At 37.6% G+C, this 19,350-nt stretch overlaps 1 protein-coding gene across 1 annotated transcript; it reads right to left on the reverse strand.

Moving 5' to 3' along the window:
• Positions 1 to 15: 15 nt before the first annotated feature.
• Positions 16 to 18,612, reverse strand: LOC113233700 (the record flags this gene model as incomplete). Its single annotated transcript, XM_026468880.1, has 9 exons — positions 18,420 to 18,612; positions 11,742 to 11,867; positions 5,993 to 6,109; positions 5,560 to 5,728; positions 4,641 to 4,776; positions 2,490 to 2,718; positions 1,149 to 1,391; positions 322 to 533; positions 16 to 141 (listed from the first exon to the last, which is right to left on the reverse strand). Coding segments are annotated over exons 1-9 (1,520 nt in total), but the record flags the coding sequence as incomplete, so codon positions are not given.
• Positions 18,613 to 19,350: the final 738 nt, after the last annotated feature.

Consider the following 19,350-nt stretch of genomic DNA (forward strand, 5'->3'; position numbering starts at 1 on the left):
GGCGGTCGTTCCAACTGCGTCGAGCTGTCAGAAGACGACCGCCGACGTAGCGGGTCGTCCCATATCTCTTGGTGTTCTGATGGTAGCTCGTCGTTGGATGTTGACACGTTATCTGACGCTTCTATTTCTTGTTCTTTTAACCTGTTTTAAATAAATATTGTATATCTAACTGCCAAAACTCTAATTATGATAATGACTATTTATGTCCTTTTTTTCTCATCATACGATTGTTTCTCAACTCCGAGGTCAACGGTTCGAATCTCAGTGGCAGCATATAACTATGACATTAATATCTAATAAAGTCAGTAATAAATCAACAACCTGCTGATAAGTGGATCCTGTACGAGTCCATTGCCGTTCTCGCCATTTTCGGGCTCCGTTGCAACCTGCATGTCACTCTCCGACAGTGTCAGCGAGGGCGTCTCCTGGATAGGTGTCACCATCATCGAACGACGGTTGTTCTGGTTGTCGAAGAACGAGTACTGGAGAGCCATTTCTAACCGAACGTACTTCTTCTGGAGTTCTTGGAGGACCTGTGACATTTTTTTTATTGTCTGTTTCACGTGTTACTCTAATACGGAACGAGTTCTTAGGTTTTCGCGATTGTTACACATAGGAAATGAAACTATTTTTCCGGATTTAATTCGCGTATATTTGTTTTTTCAAACAAACCAACGTTTCGGGCCCTTTACAGGTCCCATGGTCACGGTTGTCAACCAAACAAATATACGCGATTTAAATCCGGAAAAATAGTTTCATTTTCTAATACGGAAGTAAAAAGTAATGGTTGAACTGACAAACATGTTGTACATGGGTAATGATACAATTTTTTCTCTGGTAAGATCTAATCGTGATTATTTGTTTTTTATTATCTAGAACAGGCTGGTTTACATTAATATTAGATACGACTGTTTGTTGACTAATACCATATCGAGTTCTTAGGTTTTCACTATAGTTACACATAGGAAATGAAACTATTTTTTCGGATCTAATTCGCATGTATTTGCTTTTTCAAACAAACCAACGAACGTTTCGGGCCCTTGATTATTATTTAATATTGTTTAGAATATAGCCCCTTTCGCGGCCTGTATATATAAATAGAGACTACTTGAGTTTGAAGAACCGAAAACTTAGGGAATATCATTTACCGCAATTTGCCTGTTAAGTTCCTCTTTCGAGCAATCGTTCTCGAGCGAAGATATGACGAGCATCTTTTGAGAGGCGATTCTCGAGCATAGCCGCTGCATCGCTCGCAATGCTTCGGCTTCTGTAACTTGTCTCCTGCCTGTTTTGCCATCACCTGCCATTCTTCTTCTGTATTTTGCTCTCTGATGTCGCTCTTCGGGTGACCGCTCTATTGAACTTGATGATTGGCCTTCCACTATTCGTGGCTGTAAAACAAAGTCTTTTAAATTTGCACCTGCTTTTGTTTATACAGGGTGTTGATTTGCATTCGACACTCGTAATCTGCGTAAACTAAACGTTTCACATCATGCCATAAGATCGCATTTTTTGGTAATGCACATGGTAGCGGTTTTTTTTTGCACTAACTCTTGTTTACATCACACACAAACCACGTTGCATTTCGTGAGAAACTAGAACGTGTGCGCTATGAACGCAGACGCAATATTCGAGGTGGACTGATGATCTTCAAATCACGCGCTCGAAACGATACTCCCCCGTCTCTATTCGTACCCTGCCACCAAATAGATCTAAAATGCATATTTTCTACGCATACTGCGCATAGGTCATTGTTCAAATGGTTGCCGGTACCTGTGCCACGTGTAGTGAAGTCAATGACCTTTGGCTGAAAATTGGTTACCGCAATTAAATAAAAAAAAGGAATTTAGGATTTTTCTAAATTTATTTACTTTTTTAGTGATTTGGGTTCAGTTTCGGATATAGAATGACCTCTGTAAACATGGCGAGAATGCAAATCAACACATTGTATGTCAATTACATTAGTCAACTGAGGACTACTAACTGACGTCACAAAAACATGCTTACGTAGGTCAACGGGAAAATTTGTACACCATCATTTAGACATAAATAAAAAAATGATCAAATACCATCTAGCGACGTAATATCGAAGTAATGTCAATAGGATATTCCATAATCGAACAGTATATTATCATAAGCCCATTAATACCTCAGTGGCCCAACGGTGTGCACTGTGGGCGCTTGATGAGAAGGTTCCGAGTTTGACTTCCAGTGGGACAGAGTAAATTAATTTTTTTGGGGATTTCTAGGTAGCGGTGCGCAGTGAATTCCACTCTAAAGAAGTTATGTAATGAAAACATACACATAATTGCGCAGGAATATGGAAGCGGAAAACTATGGAGAATTAACACTAACTATTTACGTGTACCGATGGTCAAGCGAAACAGCTAAATGCGAGCAGCGTAAGACCGGTCGTTGCGGCGATTTCCGGGGGAATCCTGTGTTCTGCAGTGGACGTGTTTCGACTAAGATGATGACAATGGTCTTACCCTATGATAATCCTCGGTACTGGACATGTCATCGCTGTCGACAGGCACGGGTCCTAATCTGAACTGTGGTGTGGGCAGCGGCTCCTCTTTGGACAGCTCCTGCTCGGTAGTGGACGGCGTGGGTAACGTGGACTCGGATGGGAGGGCGGGAGGTGATGAGGTGGCTGTGTGGAAGGTGTCCTCAGCCACCGTGGAAGGAGATGCCAGAGGGTCCAGGCTGAGGCTAAGGCTGGAAAACGAGATTATCTCATTAAAATAGTTAACTGGTAAAGTCAGAGCAAGTATTTTCAATTAACATTGACACTTCGCGTCAATCGAAAAAGATCACAGCGGATAAAACTAGCAAATAATTTGCTTCTTTTTTAAGATACTCTCATCCTCAATATTTTAAAACACGCGGTGAAGTCATTCAAAGGCAAACTAGAGCAAAAATTATGAATCTCTTAATATATATAATACCAACCTCGTTGCCATAAAGTAATTTATAAGAATAACTGCTTCAACATGTGTATAATTATTTCCAATAAATTACCTTACAAGGACATACTTTTAAATTACAATTGGGAAAATGGCTTTTGACACATTGTTTCTATAGTAATAAAGAATGCTTGAAATTTACAAATTCATTACATTAATTTGAAGAGACTATGGGTCGTATTCTAGAACTCTATTCAATGCTCAAGTCAGGATTGCACTGGCAACACAAGCACTGGAAATACGACCCTAATGGCAGGGACTTGAGTATGATTTCGAGTGTTTTAAACCATACTTAAATCCTGACTTGAGCATTGAGTAGAGTTCTAGAATACGACCCTAAATCTGGGATTTAAATCCCATTAATATTTGCACATCTGCTTGCAGGTTAAATACAATGTACCTAATTTTACTTAGACCTATGTAATTACTGTAAACTGACAAATAAACGCATTCTATTCTATTCTGTTCTACGAAGTAATAGGACGAACAAGTCATGCACCTGGTGGTAAGCGACGCGCCTGTATATAACAGTTGCAGCGCCGTTCAGAGCTTTATCGTTCCAATGCGGATTGAGAACTTCACACATATAATTTTTTTTTATAAATAACGCACACACTCAACATAGCCCCGCACTAGGGAAACCCTGTGTCGCGGGTACCATGGACACACACAAAGACAACCACAAATTACACCCAAACTCACGAGATAAATAATTGTAGGCCATACAAATATTTCTCCCGGCCCGGGAATCGAACCTGGGACCTCTGCGTGGCAGTACGGCACGGTAACCGTTCGGCCACGGAGGCAGTTAAACATATCACATACACATATCATTATATTGCTTGTGCAGATGTGTGCAGGTTTCTTCAAGATGTTTTCTTTACCGAAAAGCTCGTGGTAAATTTAAAATTAAATGGTCGTCAGAGATTAATGCTCTCACCATTGACTTACAAATAAATGGACGACGGGTCTAATACAAAAACCACGAAAAAAATGTCCCAAGTCAACCTATTCGAAATTTAAATTGTTATGTCATCGCAGTATCGCGCTGTCCGTAGAACAAATGAAGACTAAAGCGGAGTGTCGCGCTCTGTATACGATTTTAGCGCCTTACAAGTGCGGACACTTTTTGGCGCGGACCCGACGTCCATATAATTGTAAGTCAATGATTTAAAAGGTATATTTGACCATTTGTCACTTAGCCACGTTTTAATTAGTGGACGGCAGATCGCTACACTTGCGATTTATAGGCGATTGCATCGATGCAAACACTCAACTGCATCGATACAAATGGGTGACTACATCGATGCGAATGCGCGGCTGCATCGATACAGTCGTTTATGTTGAATGACTATGTGCAAACAATCTGTACAGATTTATGCACATTGTCTTGTTTTGTTACTTGTAAGTTTAAAAGTGAAATAAATAAATTATAAATTATTTAATTCATTAAATAATGCACCGCGTTTGCATTGCATATGTATCGTGTTTGCATCACGTTCGGATCGCGTTTACATTGCTGCTTAAATCGCGCGCGTGTGTAGCGGTAGACAATTAGCGACTGCATCCTGACTTTATCGCGTTCTAACGTTCTAAAGCCGTATGTAACCGCTCTTAGGTAGATTTTGTAAAGCTAAGGCGCGCTGTAGTGGCTCAATGTAATTGCAGACCAACCTCATTCTCTTCTTGCGGTACTCCTCGCGTTCGTCAGCAGATAATGGTTCCAGCACCTCCTCACGCGGCGTTCTTCGTAGCACTAGTTCAGATTTGCTGCGCTTCACGCCCTCCATTGGCGGGCTATCGCTGTCTCCTAAAACAAGCATTAATTTAAAATAAACATACCAGACAATTGCACTGCGCCGGGTGGTAAGCGACACGCCTGTCCGTAGCAATTGCAGTGCCACACAGATATTTAAATTGCAAATATCTGAGTGACACTGTCACTGAGCCCGTTACCCCTGTGACACAAATTGACAAGTCACATGTGCCTGCAATTTCACCAGCACCCTTACCCCTCAAAACCGAAACGCAGTAGTACTCACATTACGCGGCAGAAATAGGCAATGTGGCAATACTTCCCCGGACGAACTCACGAGGAGTTCTACTCCTAATATACTGTGCCAATACGTAAGTAAGGTAAGTCTACTGTTGAAATTACAAGCACATGGGACTGGCCAACTATGTCGCAGGGTTACGGGCCCTCAGATTTTTGCGATTTAAAGCTCTGGGTGGCACTATAAATGCAATGAACATGGGTGGGTCCCGGCACTCAGGGTCGTATTCTAGAACTCTACTCAATGCTGAAGTCAGGATTTGAGCAGACTTGAGTATGATTTCAAGCACTGGAAACACGACCCTAATGGCAAGGACTTGAGTATGATTTTCAGTGCTCACTGCAATACTCAAGTCCTGACTTGAGTATTGAGTAGACTTCTGGAATACGACTCTTAGTATCATAAAAAAAATCATCGAACTATACTGAGCTTGATTCGACATAACCTCAAGACCATAATCAACAAGAAAAATTAGTACAAGCTAATTAAATCCAGATTGTTCTGTAATGCTGGTGACAGTAAATTGTTTTCAAACTCACCCTTAGAGTTCCCCGGGCTTAAATCCGATGCCAGCGCATGTTTTAAGCCCAGATCCTGTGCTCCCAACAACGCCAGCTCGGCCTGCAGTCTTTCAATTTTAACGCGGTGCGAAGCAACAGAAGCCATTCGACTTTGTAGCTCTTCTTCTAGGTCGGTTAGTTCTTTTTTCTGTGGATACAAAACAACAATGCTATCATTGTCTAGTTTAATCTATTTTTCTTCCATACAACTTGGACTTAAAGATGTACCTCAAGTACCATATACTTTTACCATATTTTTGAATAAAAAAGAATGTCAACTGTCCAAAACTCGAATTTGATGAATTTGTGAAAATTTTATAGTAGAAAGGCTCTACTAGGTTGTCAACCCGAAAAGAGAAATTAACAGGTCGTCTAGGAGAAAAAAATTTGGGAACCTCTGTTGTACACTCACGTGTCGCTCAACGGTCTCCTTGATGCTAGTGGCGGTCTTCGGGTCGCACTGCTGCAACAAATGCATCAGACACTCCGTTGAAGTCTCGGACGACGGGCTGTCGTCCGGCGAGGAAGTCTGTTGGAGTAAACAATATGAAGACTGACAAGCCAAATCTGGTTGATCACCTTTACCCTTAAACTCAACCACACAGAGGCGGTACAGCGGGAGAAGCGGTCCGGGTACGTCACAGTAGTTCCAAGCGTAGGTCGCGGCGGAATAGCGGCCCGAAGGCAGCCAGTGGGACACCAAAAGCGGCCACGTTTCATTTTCCACACAGATTTAAAAAAATAAACCACATCGCTTTCGGATAATGATCGAGAAAATTATCTGCTTTTATTGCTTCCGCAAGCAATAAAAAAAATGGATCGAAAATATATTGGAACTTAATAAAAACAAACTCTAGAGTTGTAAAAAAGTACAACGTCAAAGCCCGCTAAAGTCCTGCCCAAAGCCCCGCTCCCGCACCCGCTGCTACCGCTCTGTGTGGACGGTTGCATAGAACTCAATGGAATACAATTCGCACGCCCGCACCCGCCCCGGGTTTGCCCCTCCTGATTCACGATTCACGATCCACGCACCCGCGACCGCCTCTGTGTGGCCTGAGCATTAAGGAATCACCAGACTTATTAACGCAGAATCAGTTTGAGCCGGTTAGAAAAAGCGTTATGTTGATGCAATAAAAGCGAAAAAGAGGTTTCACGTTTCGCTTCAGCTTGAACCGCCGCGTAAACTGCACATCTTTTTCATGTTGCATATTACGTAACCAAAAATCATAGTGTGTACGTATTTCGCGAGCTTTCCGTGAGCGGAACACGTGCGGTCCGCATTGAGCCGTCTGATTGAAGAGTGTTTCAAGCGTACACACTAGAACCGCGTTATAGTATTTGTCACGTTACTGTTACAGCTCGCTAATGAGTACTCGGTTTTAAGCCTTTTTGTGACCCAGCTTAATACGATGACTCCATTGCGTAGAATTTTAAAGAACTCCTCCACTGTCCATTCGATTATTTTCCTTATCTCTAAAGAAATTTAGTATACTGTTTTAATGTACTGTATTTGTTTTTTCATAAAAACCAACGCTTCGGGCCATTCACAGTAACGAGGAGACTTGTAAAAAGCCCGAAACATTGGTACGTTTGATTTTGTATGAAACACATTTTATTAAATTTGACCAACTTCTGCTGTCCTGATTTTTTTCTTCCAATACAATGAAATGATTCTTACATAAAACTGAGTCGATCAGCATTAAAAAATATTAATCAATTATATTCATTTTTATGGAGAACTCGCGCTTGACCAAAAAATTTACTATGCTTTACCCTGTATCTCCTATGGTTTCGGATTTCCTCATTAAGTCCCAATTTAAAAAAAACCATACTGTATAGTAAGTAATATAATGTAGGACACATGTAACATACTAAAATACTTCCTAATTTCGGTTAAACAGACTCTGATAATGTTATTATCCTCACAAGTGCATCAGCGCCACCTGTAGGAAACTTATGAAAGTACCTTTCCTTAGCCTGGTACCTTTACATCTACCAGAGGCTATTTACGTAGCTATATTATTTTGATTGTTCTGCCTTCCCAGGATTTCGTTTCGGGGGAGGTATTTTCCACTGAATACATATTATTTGAAGTTTAGGTAAACATTCTGCCGATCCTCGTCTCTGGTTATAAATTAAACAATACAAGCTTAACAACGTGAATTGCATGCCTACGAAGTTACAAGCGAGTGGCATAACAGTGTGATTGCCTTTGAAAAATAAATTTGAAAAAAAAGCAAAGTATAGATTTTAAATATTAACTAAGTTTCATAAATCGAAGTCATAAAACGTCACTATCACAGAAAGTAACCAATCAGGTGCGACCGGCTAGCTCCCTAATTGGTGAGTTTAATTAAGGGAATAAAATGTCAAGAGACTAACTAATGAAGAACCGTCTAAGGTTGAAGCGTGAAATTTTAGATCTCAAACATTCTGAAACCCACTCGCCTTGTTTAAGGCTAGACAGCATTGACTTACAATTATATGGACGTCGGGTCCGCGCTAAATTTATCCGAACTTATAGGGCGTTAAAATCGTATACAGAGCGTCATTCACGCTTTAGTCTTCGTTTGTTCGACTGACAGCGAAGCAAGCAAAATTAGACAGTACTGCGATGACATTACAATTTCAATTCAACGTTTTAGCTTTTTCATATTCCTTTACATGTCACTACGTTTAAATAGGTTGACTTGGGACATTTTTTTCGTGGTTTTTGTATTAGACCCGTCGTCTATTTATTTGAAAGTCAATGCTAGACAGTAATTGAATTACTTGCAAGGGAAATACGCATTTGGAATAAAAATACATTTTTTGTATTTATTTCAATTAAATAAAAATGTATTTTGCAATTGATATTTTAAATACTTTTGTTGTGTCAGGTTAGTGGTAAATGATTGTATTTTTAACCGACTTAAAAAAAGGAGGAGGTTCTCAATTTGACTGCATATTTTGTGTTGTGTGTGTGTTACGTGATAACTCGGCATTTGTGAATCGATTTTGATGATCTTTTTTATTGGAACGAGGGTACCTCGAGGGTAGTTCGCCATCTAAATGTGGAAGCGTAACGCTCTACCACATTTATATGGCGAACGGCTATGGAGTGGAATTCCCTGCCTGCAGACTTGTTCCCTGAACGTTATAACTTGGACCGCTTCAAAGCGAGAGTGAATAGGCATTATTTAGGTGTGCATGCTCCATCGTTGACCTCATCGTCACTTTCCATCAGGTGAGACGGAGGTCAAATGCGCACTTACATTTCATAAAAAAAATATTAATCTCATTTAAATTTGAAGAAAATGTCCCATCTCCAAGGGCGACAAACTAGGGGATGAATCCGATTTCGAGGGGATGAATCCGAATAAAACTTGGCAAATAGATGTAATTCCAATAAAAGGCTGATAAGCAAATTTTTAAGGTCTTTTTTTTAAATTAAAAAAGTATAATCATATATTTTCAATTCAAAGAAATTGTAATAGTAATAATCTGCCAGACAATCGCTCTAATGGTCTGGTGTCAAACCAGGGAACTTCTTGTACTATGAGTACCAGAGAAACGGAATTCACTCGGGGGCATTACCCGGAAAACTAGCCTAGAACCACTTCAGAGTCGATACAACCTCAAATAGCTTTGGTCGATTCCAGATAAAAGTGTTGAAACTATTACTTTGAAAAAATATAGTCTTATTGAGGATATACACCGATAACTACACGGTGTAAAAACACTTCGAAATTTCACAAGAAAACCGCTGTATTCGATAAGTAGTTTACATATACCAATTATTTTTTATATCAACTGAACTAAATACAATACGTATAGTATACGATATACATTTTTTAGATTAATTTCATTTGCAACAAAAAAAAAATTAAATTAAGCCCTGCCCCTCGAGCCAAGCAAAATGAACCGTATTAGTACGGGAAGAATTTGAATTCGATTTTTAAGGCCGCCTTCAAAGTAGACGTTTATAGAAACGCTGCAGAGGTTTCTACAAATGTCTACTTTGAAAGTGCACTTAGAAAAGATCATGCCTCAAATCGGTCCTGCGGATATCGAACCCGGGACCTCCTCGTCCAGCCTCCTCAGTGCAAACCGTTAGACCACCTAGATCGTCCCGAGAAAGTATTTTGTATTTTATATACATATAAGAATATGTATTTTATTTTAAACGTAATTCGTATTGTGTCCTTTGGCTTTGTTTTTAGAAATCAATTTGGGTTTCGAAAATGTTAAGAATTTTAAATATCACGTTGACAATCGCAATTGGGCAACAATCGGCGAGATCCTTACACCGCTTACCAACATGTCCCATAGTTCTAGGCTGCGAGACTATACCATCCATATGATAAGAAGAAGCTGACTTTAAAGCTTTTAAGTTTAGAGAGCTGATTAGCCAGTCGGTGGTACGTGATTGGTTGGTAATCAATTTGACATTAAATTTCTTCGATTAATAAAATTTAACAATAAAAAATGCTCATTCGATCATTAAAGACGCAATAGACGAAAGTATCCTTTGACTAACTGTCGCAACTTGCCTAAGGCCTAATTTTTTAGGGCGACGTATTTCCGGTTTAACATTTTACATCTTGAGCAATAACTTATGTCAAACTCGATCTATCAATGTATGAAACAATATTCATTATGTAAAAGCATTGACTTACTAATAAATGGACGTCGGGTCTAATACAAAAACTACGAAAAAAATGTCCCAAGTCAACCTATTTAAACGTAGTGACATGTAAAGGAATATGAAAAAGCTAAAACGTTGAATTTAAATTGTAATGTCATCGCAGTACTGTCTAATTTTGCTTGCTTCGCTGTCAGTCGAACAAACGAAGACTAAAGCGTGAATGACGCTCTGTATACGATTTTAACGCCCTATAAGTTCGGACACTTTTTAGCGCGGACCCGACGTCCATATAATTGGAAGTCAATGTGTAAAAGGTTCTCAAACTCGTGTCTTAAAGCACAAAGTTATATAAATGCAAAAAATGGATTGTATATACAAATTTTGCAGGCTAATTTCACATTATATTTCCTTCATATTCACACACTGGCTTTTAACTATTCTTAAAGTAATGCATTCAAATTAACACCCTTGATAAGAAATTTAAAATAAATAGAAAGTTTTGCCTTCTTCTGAATAATCACTCTTTATAAGGTACGAGTTTGAGAAAATAAGGCATCGAAATACCGAACGATTAGAGGATAGTGTTCGCTTTTGAAAGCTGAATAAGATCATACCTCTTACTCGATTACGGTAAAAATGTCAGATATTGCATTTAGGCATGAGGCTCATGATTTCTGCCTTATTCAGAAGGAAACAGGCATGATGAGGCAGACATGTCAGAGTAAACACATTAAGCCCTTGACTGTAGACTATGTAAAACAAGGAGCCAAAACGTGAGTGACTAAAAGTGGTTTCGCACGGCCTGTGATTATACAGGCCGCGCCAAGCAAGTTCGACTGGAACCCGGATCTGCGGTGTCATGTATGGTCCAAACACGTCCGTAACCATCGTGGTCGCGCAGGTGGCCGGTGAAATCACAGACCGTGCGAAGTCATATTAAAATAGCAGATTTTTTTATGACATCAAGTAACGAGACGTATAAAACGAACGCCTGTCTATGGCAGTTCCAGCGCCATTCAGAGTTTTCAACTGCAAAGATCTAAGGGACACTGCTACAATGCGTGTCACCATGAGACAGAAGTCAACAAGTCTCGCGTGCCTGTGATTTCACCAGCACCTTTATCCTTCTAAACCAGAACGCAGTAATGCTCACTTTAATGCTTGGCTGCAGATAATATAAATAAATATTAGACAACATCACTTATATTGTTCTGATGCCAAAGTAAGTACCTAAACCACTTGTGGAAATCGGAGACAACGACTGTACCACAAAACAATGTCGAATTACTCGAGACAATATAGAAAACTCAGTCTTTTACAAGGACCTGTCCGGGAGTCTGATCCCGGGTACCATGAAAACCGGTGTACAAGCCATCCGACTACGGAGGTCGTCAAATAAATAATAATAGAAGCAGAAATATGTAAGGTGGCAGTATTTCCCTGGATGAATTCTTTTATAAAGAGTGCTACTACTATAATAAGTTATTCACGTGGTTAAGATGCTTTCGTCTATTGTGATTTTTAAGAAACATACCTCGTCAAGTTGGTATCCCTGCGCGACCAGTTCGCGCACGCTGCTTCTGATGAAGCCGTCGAGCTCATTGTGCTTGCCCGCGATCTCGGCGCGCAGTGCTCCTGCATGACCTTCCTCGTTCTCGATCTAGCGGGGTGGGCGCAACATAAAATTTAATAATAGAGTTCTGAATTTCACGCTTTTAAGTTGAATTTTCACTGCGGACTGGATTTTTACAACTATTTTCCAGCTGATAAAAGTTTTAGATTTTATTATCAGAGAAAATCCGGAAAATAACTAAGAGAATCGACTCCGAAAATGGGAAGAGAAAAACGCAGATAGTGACATAATAAAGCTACTCAAACTGTTATTCAAGCTTACGTTAATATGAACGTAAAAAAATTACAAAATGTAACTTATAGATCTTCGACATTCAGAACTCCACAAAAAAAAATCAAAATAAAAAAAAACTGACAATTCAAATATGGAATTACGATTATCAATTTTCATGACATCCAACATATTGTACTGTAACAAGAACATTATATGACGAGACGTAACGGTCCACATTAGATTTGTCAGCAGCAACGAAGCGGTGGCTCTACGCATACGAATAAGGACTAAAAAATTAGTACATTTACGACTTACAATCATATTTGAGTAGACCGAAGCACGTTTCCACGAATAACTGACGCTATTGCATAGAGTTATCAACTACTTGTATTTGAATAAATGAGCAAAATAAAAATGTGTGTTAAGTCGAGCGCAGTTAAACAGAAAGTAAACAGGGCTATGCGAAAAATAATGTAAAACAGTAAATGTATTGTTTATTAAAGGTTGATGCGCTACTGATGGTTTGCGATGTTGGATAGTTCTAGCGAGAACTAAGTGAATAAAAATGTGAGACACTGTCTAAGAGAAAGTGTCTTTTTTTAGAGCCCAAGCTTCATTCAAGTCATTCCTGTTTTACGTAAACATTACCTGAACCTTTTCAAAATAATAAAACTTCCGCCCAAATATTAACCTTATATCTAAACCTTTAAAGTACAATGTAGTTTTATAATCTGTTACGCATTTTTTAAACCCACACTAATTCTATTTGTAAGGCTACGTGTTTAAATAAAGACATTATTATTATATTCTTACTATTCAACTTTCAAGTGTGTCCTTTGCAACGCATGGTACCACTGCATTGCGCGTACGCACAGCTAGGGCATTGGCACCGATTCCGTGACGCTGTTATGTAATTAGGCTGAGAAAGTCTGCGGTTCATTGATGATCCAAACAATAAACAGACCTTGTCTTTATTATTTAGTACTGTGGGTCGCAACTCAATATTTTCAATTGGTTAACATTCTTCGTTGTAAATTATACCTTAAACCTTAAATGTTCATGTTCAAAACGGTTTAAAAAAGTGATAGTTGGTAACGTAACCACTACTGCTAAGCCCTAGTGTATCTATGGAACTTATTCTCTTTTTTATTATTGGATACAGTACAACTCAAGTTATGCCTATTCACACCACCTAAAACAATGGCCTACGCTTGTTTAACTCTATTCATACGACCAAGCTGCGGATGTTGTTTTCCCAGCAGGGAACATTAGGCACAAAAATATTTATTATTATTATCATATATACATACATACATGTATTATTAGTATTTCAGATATCTTCATTTGATGTTTGTTTGTGATTTGTGTGTGAGTGCGACGTGCCTACGTATAGCTTCTAAGGCCGGGCTGTAAATCAGGGTTGAAAACATCGCAAAATTATGCCAACGTTTTCCTGAGCTCGTGTCCGTGCTTCATTCCTTTTAATTTTGATTTTACTTAATTATTTCTGTAAATTGTATAAGAAATATTTTTTCTCATTTCTATAAATTACTATTTTATTGTGATGAGTGTGAAAATAAATGGTTTAAATGGCGCCTACTGTACTTTAAAATGAAACTGTCATAGACGATTGTTTTTGGTAAAGGAGTCATTTTTGTGACATTAAATTAATTTTTAAGTAATAATATTAACAATCTACCTTACTTGGTGCAACAAATTACGTTGGCCATTCACCGCGGCAATGCTGCCAGTGTTATGGGCGACTTTTGAACCAACTAAGATTCAGAGTGCTCCTTTTTCATTGTTATAGTTAGAGATAAAAATGACTAAGACTGGAGAAATGCATTATTGATTTTTATGTGACGAAGCTTGTTGCTGATATATATTTGTGTCTACCTGAAGAAGCCTACGTTGCGGATTGACATTTGTAAATTCTTAAACATTTCACAATAAACAATATATTCGCTAAGATAAATATATAAAACATGAAATATATTTATAATAACAACATTTAAGAATTACTTTAAGACATAGGTTCCCAAACCTTTTGACTTACCGCCCACTAAGGCAAGATAAAAAAATGTCAACGCACACCACCAAAAAAAATAACTGAAAACATGTATTTTTTATATTAACATAAAAAAATGACGGTAGGGACCACTTTGGGCAATTATGCTTTAAGAGGCACTGTATTAGCATACGTTTTAGTGAATGTTTACTTAATTTTTTATCATCTCTTAACCAATCTATATCAATAAAAATCTTGAGAACTAAAAAAAAATTAACTTAAAATAAATTGTAGTTTGCTTTCTGAGTAAATATACAAAAATATACAAATTATTAAAAAAATAAATAAAAGGGACTACATTCCCATGAAATTTAAATTTTTGAGTTATAACTGTTCCTTTTCAACCATTGCTTTTAAAATATCAGTTATTCTTTTGTCTAAATACTGTTTTTTGGCCTATTTAGTGTTCATTGTATGTGTGAAAATTAATTCAGTGTGATAATGTTTTCGCTAATGTCGCTCTTGAATATATTAGAATTGTAATTGAGTTTAAATTACCTATTATGCTCAGCGTGTGTGGGTTTTACTTTTAATGTAGGTTCTTATAGTTGCTGAGTTGTAGTCCCATTTGAATGTTAGTTTTATTATTAAATTGTACTACTTTCTTTTACTGCTTTTAATAAATTTTAATTTATGAATCAAACTTTGACGACCTATTTCTACCGCCGCGTTAATTTGCAGGTATATAGGACTTATCAACTTATATCTCAAAGCGACGGGCGCAGTGACGGTGCTCCTCAGATCTTTGTGATTTAAAGCTCTGAGTGGCACTGCAAATGTTATGGACAGGCGTGTCGCTTACTACCAAGTGCACGACATGTTCGTCCCGTTACTTAGGAGGTATCATATAAATGCCTGGAAGGCCCAATGGTTATCACTTCAAATTCAAATTTAAATTCAAAATAATCTTTATTTCATAGGTAAGCATTATTACACCTGAAATCGTCACAATGGTTAAACTCTACCGCTCATTCCTAAGGCAGATTCCCCTGAGAAGAATGAGCAAGAAACTCTAGGGGTTGCTCTTTGTAAATAACATTTACAATATTTTTTTTTGTTTTTTAATTGAAACTACTACCTCCATGAGCTAAACGGGTTACTACCACGGATTTTTGTCATCCAAGTACGCAGAAGTTGTATAGTATAAAGTTTTTGTTTCACTATAGTTTTAAACCTCGTGAAAGGTAAATTTTGTATATCAACCGGAATCTTGTTATAGAAGCGTATACATTGCCCCTTAAATGATTTTTTGACTTTGTGAAGACGACTATCAAGAAAAGCTAGTTTATTTCTATTCCTCGTATTAATGTTATGTCTGTCACTATTTTTCATAAATAAATTACTATTCCTTTTAACATAAATCACATTACACTGTACTAGCTTGACGAGAATGTCTTCTATTCCCGGTGGGATCAATTTGGAAATAAAATAAGTAGTGCCTCGGAATTAATTTCGTTGCTCTGGTACTCATATTACAAGGAATTTCGCAGTTTGAGACCAGATCTGGTCATTTATACTTTTGTGACACAAATAGAGAACATACTTTATGCTCTAATTCATTTACTTTAAGCTTTATTTTTCATTTAATACACTGCGAAATTTATCATAATGATAACGCTTTCTTCTGGCAGGTGGATGTGGGTGATGACGTAATCTTCCCGATAATGTATTTTATTGATAGAAAAAACATAATAACATTGAACTTGTTTGCGTGTTGTTTGTCGATCTCAGCAGTTTATCATTAATGGGGTTATTCATCTGGATTCTCGAGATACTCATAATTATTTATGTAATTTTAGTTTAATTATTAATACAAAGATCGAAAACTTAGAAAAAAAATCCTTCAATTCGGCGGAATCTGGCACACACATGGGCGTATTTATTTATTTTGTCATTATTGAACATGCCAGCACCATTGGGTAAACAATACGCTCATTTACTGCAACATTGACTTAATTGCAATTTTGGCATAATTGAATTAAGACTTAATTAATTACATATTAACATCCTTTATCCAAATTTGCCAAAATTACAATTACATCAATGTAGCACCAAATAAGCGAATAATGGTTACACTATATGATTTCATTATTGGACTCACAGGCCTCCTCTCATAATGAAAGAGCACAGCCAAGCTCTTTCTTTCGCCAAAACTTCATACACATCATTAAATTGCTTTGAAGATGTATGGCGGTTTCCTCACGATGTCTTCCAGCACCAAAAAGCTCAGTCCTAGAGTACTAAAAACATGACCGTATCATAATTAAGGCAGATATACTCACACAATTCTGATGCGTATCCTTACACAATTCTAATGTGTATCCTTTAATTAATCAAACGTTGTAGTTGTATAGTGAGCTTCTTCTACATTTTAACCGTCTCCGACTACATTATCTCGTTTGCTATATGACACAACGCGATAAGCTATAAACATTATACTCTGTTAATATAGACAGCTATACCGACACAGCCTTATTGTGTATGCTTCAATGTAGTCAACAGTTGTATCCGTGTAGCGAGCTCTTTGTTCTGTGTGCCTAATTTCAATTACTAAGTAATAATACACAATAGGTAATAAACGTCGTTGTTGCAGTCATAATTAATTTATTTATGGAAACACAGGTTGCACAGAAGTTGACATATAACAAAATCAGCAGTGTCACTGTGTCCGGTCAAAGATTAGCTACTCAAATATATTGAAGTTTTATTGTACACACGCCAGCACATTAAGCTACACATTGACATATCTTGTTCCGTTGCACTGGAGGCGATTTTCGAACAAAAATGTGTAGTCTGGTGTGCCGTTGTTCGTACATTTATTCATATGCGCTTCAACAGACTAAACTAGGTGTAACGTGTTTTTTTAATAATATCGCATGGGTTGCACACATGGATTTAGTAAGTAAGTCAGTAATTTAAACGCGATTACAGTCAATGATAATAATTTAAAAACGTCAGTATAAATATAAAATTAATGTCGAAAATTGGACTGAATGAAGTTAGAGAGTTGTCATTCAAAAATTCAGACACTGTATAATATTACAATAAAGTTTTTTTCAAACCTTAGTACTATATTTTTGGTGCAATTGTAAAAATACTTTTATGCATGAGGGTAGTTTTATAAGCTTTTAAACGAAATTCTATTTTAATATTATTAATTAAGCTAGATATACTTCCATGATTCTCATGTGTATCAATGGAGACAATTGCTTTCGTGTTGTGAGCTCAATGTAAATATATCATCACCCTCTTCGTCTATGTATCTAATTTCATTTACTAAGTAACACTCCATAATAGCTAAAACATTTTTTTTATTAATTTAGCTGGATATAGGTATGGTACAAGTACCCATTATAATGTGTATTCCTCATTTCTGGCAATCCGCTCAGTTAGCTTCTTCTATACGTAACTCACGTCTCCGACTACGTTAATACCTTCGATTATTATTTAATACCACACGTTAAACAATACATGTATCACTATTCATGAAGCCAGTCATACTGACATGGATCTGGTGCGTATCCTACAATGTAGTAAACTGTATCCTGGCATTCAGCACTAACGCTGTTATAACGCTTTCCAACTATATGACGACCTTATTTATAGCCTTTTGTTATTAAAACCGGACACAGCTCTGATATGTATCTTTCAATATAATAACTGCAGTATGATAGTAGTAATAATACTTTAAGTAAAAGGTTATGGAAGAATAACGGAGACCTTGGGTTCCCGCAATTGCTGAGTCATAACCCGTTTTGTCTTGCTAATACTACCGTAGTCGAGTTTATTATAAAATGTATCACTGTATTCAAGACAAATAAATGGGTTTATTATTTTCACGATTTTCACACATTATTTGATTTTTAATAGGGGACTTAGTCATGTATAAAAAATATTTTAATTACCTCGACGTTTCGGACGTATTACAACGTTCGTGGTCTCGAAAGGACTTTCGGATGTATTGCAACGTCCATGGTCTCGAAGGCAAAGTCCCGAATTAAAAATCAAATAATGAGTTTATTATTATTATTGCAGCCTGTCCTTTAGGTCTATGTCTTGACACTCCCCGTATGTGATGTGCTTACGTTTAATTCCTGTATAACGCCATACTTAACAAACATTGTAGTAGTCTAGATATACTTACATAATTCTGAAGTGTATCCTTCAATGCGGTCAACTGTTGTATCCTTGCATTCAGCTCTATCGACGTTTTAGGACTTTCGGACCTTTAATTCCTATACAACACCACATATAGCCAACAAATACAACACTATGTTGATAAAGTCAGATATACTCACACAGCTCTGATGTGTATCCTTCAATGCAGTCAACCGTTGTATCCGTGCGGTGAGCTCTTTTTGTCTATATCTTAAAGCTCTCCGTCTGTGCGCCCAGCCTCTTTCTAAGGCTCTCCAGTCGCCGGACAGTCGTCGACACGCCGCCGCGTATTCGCGTTCCATTGCTTCACGTTCCTAAATAAATGAGGAAGAAATTACAGTACGGATCATGCTCCAGAATTTAACGCCGTTAAAATTAATCGCATTTGACGATGACCACTTCGCGCCCTCGCCCATTTTGATGACTTTGGTGGCCCAACAGCTCAAACTTTGGGCGCATGATCAGGAGGTCCCGGGTTCGATTCCAGGAAGGATGAAATTGGGAAATGAACTTTTCTAAATTGGTTCTGGTCTAAGTGTTCTGGGAAGTGCCCTGGTGTTCATTCCTTTGCTCTGGTAGTCGTAGCCATTGTTGGTTTGTGGTTGTCTGGCACATTATTATTACCCTCAACCGTTAATTGGTGTAAGTAAAAAAAATTGGCCTGATTTACTGGAATGTATTGCTGTCAGTTCGTAAATAACATAAATTAATAAGTCGTAGCAATTTACATAAAAAAGTAACGTTTAAAACCTCTCATGCTGTTGAATACTTTATATTTTTAGTCGTTTTTTGATTTCAGTATATTACAATAAATAGATTTTAAACTAGGCTGAATTTATGTAATTTTTAAGTCATTGTATAAATTTCACTGCTGTCAAAATTGTCTCTGTACCTTTCGTCTCTTGCCTGTACTAAAATAAACCGCGTTCATTTATCAAGTATTTTGTTTTTATTTTAAATTACAAAAATAATTAGTAACCAGCCCTCTTCATTTAGCACCTGTCAAATTTTCTCTCGTGAAGATACGCGCCTTTGCACTATCCCTGACGATATGCCAATCGCCTGATGTCA

The sequence above is a fragment of the Hyposmocoma kahamanoa genome, unplaced genomic scaffold (genome assembly GCF_003589595.1).
Source record: "Hyposmocoma kahamanoa isolate Upper Pololo Valley unplaced genomic scaffold, ASM358959v1 79151, whole genome shotgun sequence".
Lineage (NCBI taxonomy): Eukaryota > Metazoa > Arthropoda > Insecta > Lepidoptera > Cosmopterigidae > Hyposmocoma > Hyposmocoma kahamanoa.